Raw genomic sequence first — 13,483 nt, 5'->3', positions numbered from 1 at the left:
CCGCACGGATACCTGCCGGCACCGGTGCGCCCTTCGGCACCCGGCGTCAGCGGGGACGCCCCGGCGAGGGGCCCCACAGCCTCCCGGTACTGGGACACGCACGCGGAGCCCCGGCCCCCCGTCAGGTCCCAAGGTGGAAGCGGTGAGCACTCGCGAGGAACGACAACGCAACGGCTCGGTTCACTCGGATTTTATTATTCGGCAAAAAAGAAATAAAAAAAGTTTCCATAAACACGGGCCGCTCCCTCAGGCCGCCGTCCCCTCAAGGATCCCCCAGAGCTCAGCTCCCTCAGGCGCCCCCACCCGAGCATGCGCAGAGGAAGCGCCCAGCGCCCCCCGGGCCGCAGCGGGGGGGTGACGTCGCCGTCGGCCAGCACTCCCGTGAGGCACCGCCGGTAGGCTGCTACGTCACGCTGTACGTCACGCTACTTCCGCGATAGCCGACCGAAGGCCTTAAAGGCACCGCCCCCCCCCGGCAGGCCCTGGCGGCAGCGCGGCGGGGCGAGCTGCGCGCGGCGGAAAAAAAGAGGCGGGGCTTCCCAGCACCCAGCCAATCAGCGCCAAAGCCCCCCCCCCGCGCCGCCACCAATCAGGAGGGTGGGTTTCCCAAACAAGGGCGGCGAGCCAATGGGGGAGCGGGCGGCGCTGGGCGCTGCGGCCAATCGGCGGCCTCCGGGCGGCAGGGGGCGCTTGCGCGGGCGGCGGGGCCGGGCCGGGCCGGGGGAGGTGGAGCCACCGTTGTCGCCGCCGTGGGGGCCGCGGGCAGCCACAGGTAGGGTAGGGTGGGGGGGGGGGGGACGGCACGGGCTGGGCCCGGCTGCGCGGCTCCTTGTCCGCGGGTAACAAAGGCGGCGGGGGGACGCTCGGGCTGGTGCGCCCGTGTGGGGAGCGGGGGGCGCTAGGCCCGCGGGGGTAGCGGGGCGCGGGCAGGCGGCGGGGGGGGGGTAGGGGTAGGGGTAGGGGTAGGGGTAGGGGTAGGGGCAGGGGCAGGGGCAGGGGCAGGGGCAGCCCCGTGGGGCTCGGCCGCTCGGTGGGGCTGGGCCCGGTGCCCGCGCGTCCCGGCCTGTGGAGGGGCTGCGGCTGCCCCGGTCCCGGGCTGGGTCCGGTGCTCGGCGCGATTCGTGCGCGGAGCGTAACGCGCGGCCCCGGCCCGCTGTCCGGCCGCCGGGGGAGTGAGGCGGCGTTACGCCGCTCCTTTGTTCGCCCGCGGGGCTCCGGCGGCTCGGGAAGGCGCGGCGGGCACGGCGGGCGGGCGGTGCCGCGGGGGTACCGGGTGTGGGGCTGCGGGGAGGTACCCGCGGGAGTAACGTGGGGCGAGCCCGGGGGCAGCCTGCGGCGCGCTCCGCTCCGTTCGCGTTACGGGGGCGGTGCCGTGGGGCTGGGGCTGCTCCTGCGGGAAGAAAGCGAGCCCGAGGCTGAGCCGCGTGTCAGGGGTGCCTCCACCGGGGGAGCTGGCCGCGTGGCGCTGGTACCTGCGGAGCGGGGGCCCAGAAGTAACAAAAGCTGCCTGTTCTGCGCTGCTCCCCCTCCTTCCTCTGCCCGTTACCCTGAGCTGCCCGGGGCAGCGCCCGGCGGTGCGTGGCCGAGGCGCCGAGCTCTTCTGTGCCTGCGCTGCCCCAGGAAGATCCTTCTGAAAGCGCTTTGTGTCAAGCTCGCGGCTTCCCCTTCCTCACCGGGGTGCCAACCCGAGCGCGCTGAGCGGTTCAGGCTCTCGGGAAGGGGCTGCGCTTTGTGGTGATCTGCAGTGAGCCGGTTAAACAGCCGGGCGGCGGGATGAGCGACGGGGTGGCTTCGAGCAGCCTGTGTTGGGCCGGGTTCATCCCCCTGGGGCAGGTGCCCGATGTCCAGCCTGGCCCCTGCCGAGGTGGTTTTGCCTCTGTCTCGCTGGGAAGCAGGTAGGGTACGGTATGTGCCCCCGGCTGTGGAGTTGTGCATTTGCAGCTCTGTTTGGATCCCAGCACCCAAACACGCTGTGCTCATTGCCCTGCTCAGAGGTGCCAGGGGTTGTGGCAGAAACAGGCTTCAACTCCTCATGGGAGGAAGGGATCTGTACTGGCTGCCTTTCAGTCAATTACTTGCACGCCCTTTTCTGCTTCAGTCTTCCCTGTCCCCTTTGCAGGATTCCTTTTACCCTTGGGCCCAGAATACAACTTTGTTCTTTAGGAGTACGGTTTTCCTATATGCGAACAGTGGTGAGCTGTTCACGTTTTAGTTTTACAACCAGACTTGTGGCTTGACAACTTCTGATTGCTGAATAAAGCTTTAACATATGAAGGTGTAGATGATGGATTCATTTTTGGCCGAGTTAATTTTTCGAGTCTGTTGCCTTTTTAAACTTCTCTCCTGCCTGTGACATATAAAGGGAGAGAAAGTGGATGCTATAATACAAAAGGGGGCCTCGGCTCAGTGTGATTTTCATTAGACCTGCACCCTGTCAAGGTTTATAATTCAGCTGAACTGCTGAGTCCAGTACAGATAGATCAGCAGCAATCACGATTAAATTTTCAGTGTGCTTTGTACTGTGGAAACATCTAATTTAAGATTCTTGTAACCCAGTAATTGCATTAATAGTGAACTCAGTCATGCATGGCAAGAGGATATGCTTCCATTATCTTAAAAAACAAAACAAAACGAAAAACCCCACATCTATTAAAAAAAACAACACCAACATACGTGCACATGTAGGAACTGTAACAATCATTTGGTCAGCTGAAGGCCACTGACACCCTGCGTAGTAGTTCTGGTCCCCAAATAATCTTGGGCATTAGGAACAGAGGGAAAGCTCTGTTCCCTGTTCGCCTGTCAATGAGTTGTCTGCACAGCTGGATGCAGTAGGAGGGAGGCTCGATCCTGCCCAGCTCACTGCCCTTTGGAACCGAGCTCCCAGCTGGGGGAACTCCCAGGCACGGCAGGCTGGCCGCCGGTTCCCTGGGTTTGTCTCCAGTGCAGTCATTCTGTTCTTCATAACGTCTGCTCATGGGCTTTGCTGCTTCTGTTCAATCTCTTGTAATTAGAATCTTTGTAAAGCACCGTGTTGGACCTTAACTGGTGGTGATTATTGGACTTGAGATTTAGCAAAGGCTGGGCCCCGTGGTTAGGCACTGTGACCTTCCCTTTTGCAATGCCCAGCGCCTGCCTTCCTTCTGTAGAAACACTGAATTTTCTGCGTTCCGTATGAATTGATTAATTTGCTTTCAAAGATCAATTTTACTGTACAAGATGATCTAGCATTGATTGTGTTCAAATCCTCAGTGCCTGAAGAATTAGCCCAGGCACATCCTGTATGTTGAGACTGTCCTTTAAAACTTACCTGAATGCTGCAGAAGTGGCAAAGTTTAGAAAACAAGAAAATTGTCCTGCTGGAAGGAAAGCAAAGAACCAGTAAGAGGTGTGAGTGGCTTTGTACAAGAGAGACATGTTGGTTTTCCTGTCTGCCGGAGCTGGCACAAACGTGTTTTCCTCCATATCTCCTGTTTGTGTAACTGGGCTGGTGTCTGTCCGAAAAGGTGACATTGGCTGCCGGCACAGTATTTTCTGTTACTTTGCCTCTGTGGAATGCAATTGAGGTGAAGCCTGCGATAAAGATGGAACAGTGACAATTGTTCTTGTTTGGGTTTAGGCAGGCTTGTTTTTTTTTTGTCCTAGGTTTAGTAAATGGAGCTTGGATTGGTCACTAGCAGCAGTTGTAGAAATACGACATTCAGTGCTACACTCGGTTCTGCCTATAATCTTAATTAGCAGTACATTAGTGTTTGTTTGGTTTTTTTTTAACATCCCACGCCACTTCTCTCCTGTAGCTTGTCTCTGTCAGTGACTTGTACACAGCGTAAAGCCACTGTATGGGTTGTGTTTTTCTAATAGTAGTTACAAGCAACAGGGCAGCATTTTAACTTTCAAAAATACATGTACATATGCATATTTAAGTTCTGTCCCTTCAGATGAAGGAGAAGAGTTGTTACTAAACAGGTGATTTTTCTGTACTTTGAAAGTGGATGGATGACTGTAAGTCAAGGCACCATTATTTGCTTTGTGTATAACTGAGGCTGATGTGTTTCTGGCTGCACAAGAGGATCTAAGAATAATTCGGATGGGTGAGATGCTGTTGGAGGTGTTATGTGAGACAATTTTAAATCCGCTGCAAAATCAAATATTGGGATAAAGTGACTGCCCAAGTATACTACAGAAGGATAATTTTTACCTGAATGTCTTACGGATACAAATGAGTTAGGCGGAAAGAACAGAAAACTCCTTTGAATAATAAATTATGCTGCTTGCATATGTTCGTCACTTGCTGGCATTCTTTTATCTGTGATGCAAATTTGTAACAGTTCCATTAATTTTAATGTTACGGAGAAATTGGATCTGCACATCCTCCAGCATCAATATGTGAGTTATTCTTTAATATTTTTGCTAGAGGCGATAAATAAATACAGTTGTTACTACGCTAGACTTCACCACTTTGCAAGTTGGTGGAGTGTTGAGGTTGCTTAGAATTAGTAGAGCAAAGCTGATCTTATGCTTGCCCGGATCTTAATATACACAAGAGACTTGTGTTGACAAAGTGACACAACCTTACTAACAACCTTATCAGTTGTTAATTCAGGGAGAAAAAATGCTTTATTTAGCTTCCTTATTTTTGTGGATAAGTATATGCTGATACTGCTGCTTGTTCGGTTAGCGTGAGGGTGTCTGAGTCTTGTTAGCCTTGTTTGAATTCTCAGTGCTAAACCATGAGTGAGTAAATAAAGTATTCAAATGGCCAATAAATTTCCTTTTGGCATTTATATTTAGATTTCTTAATAGATATGCTATTGTTAGCCAGTAAAACGTTTCTCTCATAATAAACATCCTTTGTATATATGCCAGAAGCAGTATGTATTAATAACCTGCTGAAGAAAAAAGGATGCATAAAATAACGTGAAAAACAGTTACAAAAAGCGTTGATGGTTATTTCCTCTCTTGGGAGTAGATTACTGAGTGTTATTTATATATCAAAACAAGCAATATCTGAACAGTTCATGTCCGTGAACTGTTGTAGCTGCTAGTGATCTGTAGAGACTGACTTTTTATTTATGAATTTTAGTTTGCTGGTGGTAGAGGTCGCAGTGGGAAGCTGGGTGAAATGGGGCCCTTGGAGTGCTTCCGTTAATTTGCTCAGTGACCTTAAGAAAATCCTTTTTTTTTTTTTTTTTTGATGGTGGTTTTAGGTATGTGTTGTCATAGGACAGACTCTTGAGAGCTCTCATATGTTTGTTTAAAATCCTTGAGAAATGTTAGTAAGTGTTATTATTCCAGATCAGTCAGGCAAAGTGGGGTGTCTTATCGGCAGTTTGCTGGTCTCAGTTGGGAATTGGTTGAGTTAGCTGGGGGATGTTTTGCTTTTTATTTTACTTTTGTTTTCATTCTTTCATCATTGATGTGAATTGGTAACCCAACATGTGAAATGGTAACCCAATGCAAAATACATTTTTTGGTGGTTTTAACTTAGTTTCAAGACTAACAGAAGCGTACTGCATGTAGCTTGGTATTTATAGTTTGGTATTTTTTACTATAAATTCCTACGTTACACGTTTTTGTTAAGCAAATTAGCTTTTTTTTCAAGCTAAAAAGTTTTTTTTCAGAATTCTAGGATTTTCAGAATAAAACCTGCTCCTGATGATCTTTTTGTTTAAAATAAATAAATTGTATTTTTACATCGCAATTAGGCACAACCATATGCAACCATGAAACCGTACTCCAAGTAGCCTTATCTTGAGGTTATACCAACCATTTTAGCCTGTTTAACTTGAATAGTTGTAAATGCATTGAATGAAAGACATGGGAAAAAAATCAGTGACTCAGACTAATTGACTGGGATTGAAATGTGAAGTTGACAATGTGGAATTGACCCAGTTTGGCTTTTGAGATGAAGCCGGAGCTCTGTGCTGCCAGTGCAGGTTTCAGCAGACCGGCAGTTGTTGGCCGCTGGCGCCCGCTTGTGTTGTTTCTGAGTACGCCTTGGTGCTTGGCTGGCAATGAGAGACTCTGGAATTAGACATGATAGTAGTTTTCTGACCAGCTTGGGTTTTATTAATAAATATACCGGTCTCTTGAGTTTATTTCTACTTCAACAAATAAAAGAAGTGTAAAGCTATTAAGGGGCACAAGGTGGAAACATTCCCCATCAGCTCAGTTCAGCAGCAGTGCACGCGAGCTGTGCATGCAGTTTGGTTTGGTTTCGCTAGCATGGCTGTGTCATCTTGAGTAAATAAGCAGAAAAGCAGTGCTAAATAGAAATTGGAGAGAGGTTTTCAGGAGAAGCGGGTGCTGGCAGAGAGCGTGTTGCTTTTGGGGCTCTGCATACTTGCTGTTCTCCGCAGGCGCGGTGCTGCCGGTGTGCGACTGACTTGCTGTTTCTGTGAGATTGGGTCCTTGGGGCCCACGTGCCAACTGCTGCGTGCTAACAGCCATTTCTCTTCTTTCCTTTTTGAGGAGTTGCATATCCAAAAAGTGGATGTTCAGGATAACATGTCCAATGTGTCGGAAGAGAGAAGCACTAGACAACAGGACATTAAGAAAGGACTTCAGTTTATAGAGTATGGCTCTGTGTTTTTATTCTTATACATCCTTATGCTTATACGCCCTTACGTACAAGATGGATGGGGAAGTCCTTTTAAACAGTACCAGAGGAGGAAGATAGAGAACCTGCATTTTTCCTCAGAATATTTGCTAGCGTCGACATGGAAATGGAGAGCAGACTTAAAGAGCAGACAGCACCCCGCTTTGTTCCTAAGCAGAGCAGACTGGAGGTGGGAGGGTGTTCCCTTTCAGCCTTTGAGGAAAAATCAGCACTGACATTTTTCGTGGATGTATAAAATCCACCTTACCTGTATGGATGTTTGCACCTAAGACTAGGTTGCTACTGAGAGGGCTGGGTTTGCTCACTGCTGCCTCAATGTTTCTGCTCTCCGGAGGTAAAGTTTAACTTAATGAAAAAGCTTTGCAGTAGTTAATTTTCACTTGGGTCAGTGCCAAGTTCTCCTCTAGCAGATCCTGACTAGCTTGAACTGACTGTGAAATTTCACATTAGTTCACTGCTCATATAAGACATGGAAAAAAAAAAGAAAGAAAACTGCACTTGAAAAAGTATTTAGAAAGTGGTTCCCAGATAACCTGTATGGGAAGGGACGGCATTGCTGTTTTTCCTTCCCAAAAGCTTGTAAGTAAATATCCGTTTGGTGCTGGAGAAAATCTCTGTTGTGTGTCATGCAAAAGAACTTTTAAAATTCCTTAAGTGTTATTGGTATGAATTAATTAAAACTGATGTGTTCTTTTAACAGGTAATTTGTAATTTTATAATGCTTACAGAAAGATTTGCAGTTCTCATATATGAACTGTTTTTGCACATTGGAAAAGAGGAAGGGAATTGTTTTTAAACAAAGGACACTGAGACTTTAAATCCAGCATTCAAAATCTTGATACATTTTGAATAGCAGAGTTAGGGCTGGCTATGTAACTTTAAATTAAAATGACTCAGTAATTCTAAAACATAGCCATTTAATCAAATTTACTCTGCAGCTCTCCTGCCTTGTTCAGTGCAGGCAGTAGAAAACATCTGGAGTTTTAGCCTGTTGCAGCAAGTGAGACTGCTTTTCGTAATCTTTTCAGCAATGTGTACCATAAGTAAATTTTGTAATTTCTTTTTCTAGATCTACTTTGCCCTATCCAGGGACACAAGAACAATATGAGGTAATGAAATTACTTTTGCATTTCCAGAAGTGTTTTTTGACATGGGGTTATCTTATTATACTTATCGTTGTTTTCAATCATCATTTAAGTAATAGAGTATGAATGTTAATTTACAGTGTCTGAATATGGGAGCCGGAGGACAACTTATATATAGGACTACCTGTGATACAAGTATTCAGATATTTGGATGTCTGAAAGTTGCTCACAGAGCAGCTCAGTTTAACTCTTTCCCTACTAGCCCTGCTAGTGTTAGGGATGAATTTGGGGCATTAATTGGATAAAATAATGTGCTCTTCTGGGTAAACTTTAGGGTGGCACAATAAAACTGAGATAAAAGGACTTCAGTCATTTGTCTTCATGACATTTTGTTCTTATATGTGTTACTATTTTGCATAATTTTTGGACTTACATTTTCACATTCATCTTTCTGGCATTTTTATCAAACAAAAGGTTGTTCCACTGGCTTTGAGAACACATTGCTTAAGAAAGTAATTGTTCACATTTTAGACTGAAAAAATATTTTGTTTTGCAAAGGCAGCCTTTGTGTACTACTGGTTTGCCAGTTGCTGGGGCTGCTGTTTGCTAAAAGAATGTAAGGGAACACATAGATTTGTCTTAGAAGTTACATGTACAAAATAATTCTTTTGTAAGTAGCTCAGCCTCTTTTATTTCTGTGTATTGTTGTATTGAGTATTAGAGATTGTCTTGGAAAAATTGCAAAGAAAAATAGACAAAAAGTTTTTATTTGATTTTGGTTCTGTGAATTTACAAATATAAATTTTCTGTTTAAATATGTATTTAGAAATATGAAAGATTCACAAACAGCAGTATTGTGTGTGTTTGTCTTCTTTGTTACAGTTATTTATACGAGAACTTGTTAGAAATCTTTTTAATGAAGGGAATGATGTATATCGAGAAGGCGATTGGAGAGGATCACTGAGTCACTATACAGAAGCTATAAACATAGCAGATTATGCGAATTCTGAAGAAATCCATGTTTCTGATGATATTTTAGAGAAGTTGCATGTAAACAGGATAGCATGTTTTTCAAATATGGTAAGCTTCTACTTAAACTGTGATTTCTTGAGAACAGAGATGAAGGTATGGAAAGCTTAATAGTGAAAAGCTCTTGGTGTTGGTTTGAGAATTGGAGTGTTTCAAATAATCATTTTGGCATACTCTTTAATCTCATCTTTTTACAAGTATAATAGCCTAGATATTTTAGTTACTAATATTATAATGTTAACCCAAGAGTCATACTGGACTTGAAAGTTGGTGGAAGAGTATTTTTGTCCATTCATACTGCGGATTGCATTTGAGTCTGCCACTTCCTCTGTGGAATAAGATGTGAAAGAGCTAAATTGTCTTCATAACTCTTAATGGATTTTATGTGAAAGATAGCTAAAAAGAAGCAGGGTTGTGTTGGTTGGTGGCTTAAGAAAATTCACCAAACATTCACCCACTGCAGCATATATGCATGTTTTACAGTGTTTCAATACCTTAATTTAATACAGTTTATATTCTATATTCTAACAATAAAAACTGATCTGATTAGTTCCTTTTTTCCTTTTTCCCCTCATAGGGACTTCATGAAAAGGTTCTAGAAGACTGTGAGATAGCATTAAGGTTGAATGAAAACAATTTCAGAGCTCTCTATCGGAAAGCAAAAGCTTTGAACGAGCTGGGAAGGTATAAGAAGGCTTATGATGCGGTAGCAAAATGTTCTCTTGCTGTGCCGCAGGTAGGCAAATTATACTTTTATGATATTTTAAAGAAATTAGCACAGAAAACCTGTACTTAACATCAAGACCAGTACAGTTTTGTTTTGTTTTAAATGCAATAATACATATTTATTCCTCTCTTCTTTTTTTTAAATTGTGCATGTTAAGGCTGACAGCAGATACTACAAGCCTCAAATTCAGTTTGTTACATTAGCTTTCAGCAAAAGAAATACTAACTTCTCGATATGTATGAAGTGCTATAAGCTTTTGCAGTAAACACTAGAACCATTGAACTGTTGTTTAAAATTCTCTAGTTAGTTATACTCTAAACATTAAAAAGAACCCATAAAGTGTAGCATTTATTCCTGTGGTAGTTGCTTTTTAGCTTTTCATGAATTTAGTAATGTAGTTCTTACCTGTGCTTTGTCCTCCATCTAAATCCCTTAATATGCACCTCTGAGTTTAGGCTATGTCTGTATTAGCAAGCAGTGTGTGGCATAATAGGAGAGGATCTATAGACTGGAATGGTGATACTGAGGATCTGATTTCCATGCTTTTTGTGTGTTTTTTTTTTAAGAGTTGGAGTGCATCAAGTATGCTCCTGCAGCACTTCTTTCCATTTAGTTTCATCCTAAATGAATCTAATTTGGCTCTCGAAGACCATTCATAATGCAAGCTAAAATGCAGTGAGTGAGGATGATTAAGAGATTCACTTCAGAACTGCATTCCTGATTTGATCTAAAATGCTGATCGAAACTTATATGCTGTGCTCAAAATAGACTTAGGACAGATTATTGAGTTAATTTTTTTCTTCTCTGTACATCAAAAATAGTGAGAGAAAACATACATACTTCTCACCTTCTCTGGTTTTGGAAAATCTTTGTTATTTTTGATTCAGATAGACAGGCACCTTATTTTCTGTCTATTTTCTGGTCTTTTTTTTTTTTCTTTTTTACTTCCAGACATTAGAATCATTTTACTCAAGGATAGCTTCTGTATTTTTGAGTGCAGCTTGCAGTCCTATGTGCTTGTGAAAGAATAAGTATGCATTAAGAGACATCCTGCATATAGAGATCTTGCAGAATATACATTATTTGAGATGCAAACAGATGTCTTTGACCAGTTGCTAATAGATGTACATTATGAATTTTTATTTTTTTCCTTTAGGATGAAAGTGTGATTAAACTGACTCAAGAGCTAGCTCAAAAATTAGGGTTAAAAATAAGGAAAGCATATGTAAGAGCAAAGGTAAGACTTCATTATAACTTATAAATTTGTACTGTTTTAACAAGTACATTGCTTTCTCTCTCTTGATCTCAGTTTTGTACCTAATGAAGGTATCTTTCCATTGCAGCCACCCTCTTCAAATTCAGGTTCTAGTGATATATCAAATCAGGTAAGTTTTCAAGTGTTTCAAGTGACAGCTGACTTTAAACTGTGGGGAATGACTTTCATAATTTCACAGTGATTAAGTAAAAATTGGGCAATTAACATTTTATTTAAGGTGCTGTTAGTTTGGACTTCAGGGTTCCATCAGTCTTTGTGTTTGATTTTGCTATATGCTTATTGCAAACTAGGGCATGAGATTATCGTTCAAGTTATCTCTGTAGAATAAATGTTAGCTAGAGCATTAGATCCAATGCAGTGAATATATGTAATGCCTTGAGACAAGGGCATAGTTAATGTGGTTTGTTTATTTATGTTATTGAGAGCAATTTAAGTGAAGGGTGTTAGAGTGAAGAACCTTTAAATTAACTTGCCAAAACTTGACCTTGCATTTGAAACTTGCATTTATCTTCCTATTTCTAATGTATCCGAGTAGCAATAATGAAGAAGAGTTCTTCATCTTTCTTACAGACTTCTTTTCAGGTGAATTACACAACTTAGCTGTAAACAGACAATTTTGAGTAGAATGAGGAAATACAGGAACAGCTCATTTAAGATGCGATTTGGACTCTTTCATTCTACCAAGTATCAGTCTCACTGTTCTTGGTTGCTTACAGATTTTTAGTGCTACAGTGGTTATATTTCAGTCTGCAAATGGATACTTTATCTGGAAAAATGTTTGGTCTTTAAATTCCAATCAACTTCATAATTTTCAAGTTTTACTAAGCCTAAATGTGAGGGCTTACCTTCTTAGTCTGTAAAACACGTTTGAACAGTTTTAAAGGCTCTTGTGCAAAGTGCTGAGAGGTATTTTTTTCTCACTTGCAGAATTCTTCTTCTTCTGTAGAAGATATTGAGTTAGGTGAGTCTTGTGTTCCAGTATTAATGCTAGGAAACTAGATTTATCATGTGTACCTAGTTGTATTTGTTAAGAAACTTCTTCATAAGAAAATTTAACTTACATTTGAAAGATCTGTGACAAAAAGTCTGGTCTGTTTCTCTATAAAACTACATATTGGAGTGGCTGAGCCAATCTCCAGTGGCGTTCCTCATCTTGATATGACTAATTGCCATTAATGCGATTGTCTTGCAGATCTCTCTAACTTGGAAAAATAGGGAGGGGAGAATATGCCAAAGATTTAGTAAAGTATCAAGTCTCTAACTTTTACTGTCTTTTAGTTTGAGTAGTGTATAAACACTGAGATAGAGGTACATGTCAAGTGGAAGTTAGAGGAAACTGAAGACATTTATTTGCTTAAACATCCTTCACGTTTCTCTACCCCCTCTGCCCCACATCAGCATGCTAAAAGTTATGGGAGATATTTTGACATTTCTGACTAAAAGTTCCACTCATTCCTGTGTTATCTGTTTCAGATTTATCTGACCAGAAGCAAGAAATGGCTTCTGCTGCTTCTTCATCAGTCTTCGTTTCTGAATTGTCTAAAGTGGCATCAGTACCCCTGTCATCCTTATCTTCTGTTATGTCTCTTCAAGTGGAAAAGGTTTCTTTGCCTTCTGCAGTGTTGGCAAATGGAGGAAATGTTTCCTTCTCTATGCCAGAAGCATGTTTAGATTGTGGAGATGGAGATATAATTATTGGGGAAGAACTTGACGAATTACTTGATTCTGTTCCTGATCCAGATGAAAGTGTAATGGTAAGACTTTTTGTTGCTTTCTTTTCAAAAGACTGTTCTTTTGAGTGGCATCTTGTGTTTTTTTCCTTCTTAGTGTTTGTTTTGTTTTTCAAAGTGGGCAGGTAATGAAATGTGAATTAACTTTCCTGGTTACATCAAGCTGTATTTGTGTACAGTCAACCTGAGTCTCTCAGATGTGCATGCTTGCAGATGTGTCTGTAAAGATACTAGGACCCTGCAGGGCTCCGAGGACAATCACATTGGTTTTATGTGTTGGAAAACTTAAGTGAGGATGGAGGTGGAGGGTTGCTACTTCGAGAAATATTTCTACCAGTACTACCTCTGTGGGAGGGATACTACTTCCAGTACTATGGAAAGTGAGGCAGGCATTTGAAATCTGGCTGATGTGTAGTTGTTGCAAATGAGTCTTCAGTGAACTGGAGATTGTTGGAGTGCCCACCCTGTGCCTGTAGAAAGTCAAATTAAGCACATGCTGATAGCTTTGCAGGACGGTAGTGCTTACATTGTGGCCTGCTAGTAAATCCACTAGAATCTGTGCAATCGGAGCTTTGCCCAGTCTTGTGTCCTGCATGACCAGAAATAGCTAGATCGTCATGAGGCTGACCTTTTATATTTCTTAAAGGTGTTAGAGAAATTTAGGCATTTGAAGAGTTGTTTTTCGTTACACTGTCATTCTAGAGTTAGAACAAAATAAGAAGCATACAGAGTTCCTCAACTGTCAGTCAGAATGAAAGCTCTGACTGATGAGCAGAGATGGCTAAACTTATTAGCAAGGTTACTGACTCTGGGTTCTGGCTCTGACAGTCATTTGGGGCCCTTAGGATCACAGTATTAAATGAGGCTCTGGAATGTTTAATTTTTTAATTAGTTGTGATTTAAATTTCTCATTCAGCTATGGATGCAGCTGTAAATAAGGTTGATTACAGAAGTGGACTTGTCTTGTGCGATCTCTTTAAATAAAGAAATGCTTGGACTTATTTTAAGTTTTATGCG

The 13,483-nt window shown here is 42.9% G+C and overlaps 2 protein-coding genes across 9 annotated transcripts in view; one reads left to right on the top strand and one right to left on the bottom strand.

Annotated features, from left to right (window-relative positions):
- PLA2G10 (phospholipase A2 group X) overlaps positions 1-2,013 on the bottom strand; it is a 33,844-nt gene extending 31,831 nt beyond the window's left edge. For 2 of the 5 annotated variants that reach the window (XM_048052264.2, XM_066977982.1), the window contains exon 1: positions 103-516. The gene's annotated coding sequence lies outside the window, so the exon portion shown is untranslated. Of the gene's footprint in view, positions 1-12; positions 517-1,472 lie in introns of those variants that run through there. The other 3 variants (XM_048052263.2, XM_066977984.1, XM_066977981.1) reach the window with 2 other exon arrangements.
- ZC3H7A (zinc finger CCCH-type containing 7A) overlaps positions 642-13,483 on the top strand; it is a 28,181-nt gene continuing 15,339 nt past the window's right edge. For 3 of the 4 annotated variants that reach the window (XR_010825184.1, XM_048052257.2, XM_066977969.1), the window contains exons 1-9: positions 642-772; positions 6,472-6,575; positions 7,689-7,728; positions 8,587-8,784; positions 9,311-9,469; positions 10,617-10,697; positions 10,804-10,845; positions 11,664-11,697; positions 12,210-12,490. Coding sequence is in view for 3 of the 4 variants with exons in the window: in XM_048052257.2 (XP_047908214.2) it covers positions 6,508-6,575; positions 7,689-7,728; positions 8,587-8,784; positions 9,311-9,469; positions 10,617-10,697; positions 10,804-10,845; positions 11,664-11,697; positions 12,210-12,490 (903 nt within the window). In the remaining variant the exon portion in view is untranslated. Of the gene's footprint in view, positions 773-816; positions 840-6,471; positions 6,576-7,688; positions 7,729-8,586; positions 8,785-9,310; positions 9,470-10,616; positions 10,698-10,803; positions 10,846-11,663; positions 11,698-12,209; positions 12,491-13,483 lie in introns of those variants that run through there. The other variant, XM_066977970.1, reaches the window with a different exon arrangement.

The sequence above is a fragment of the Anser cygnoides genome, chromosome 15 (assembly GCF_040182565.1).
Source record: "Anser cygnoides isolate HZ-2024a breed goose chromosome 15, Taihu_goose_T2T_genome, whole genome shotgun sequence".
Classification (NCBI taxonomy): Eukaryota; Metazoa; Chordata; class Aves; order Anseriformes; family Anatidae; genus Anser; species Anser cygnoides.
Note: the sequence above shows the minus strand (reverse complement) of the source record. Positions and strands in the feature narration are given on the sequence as shown.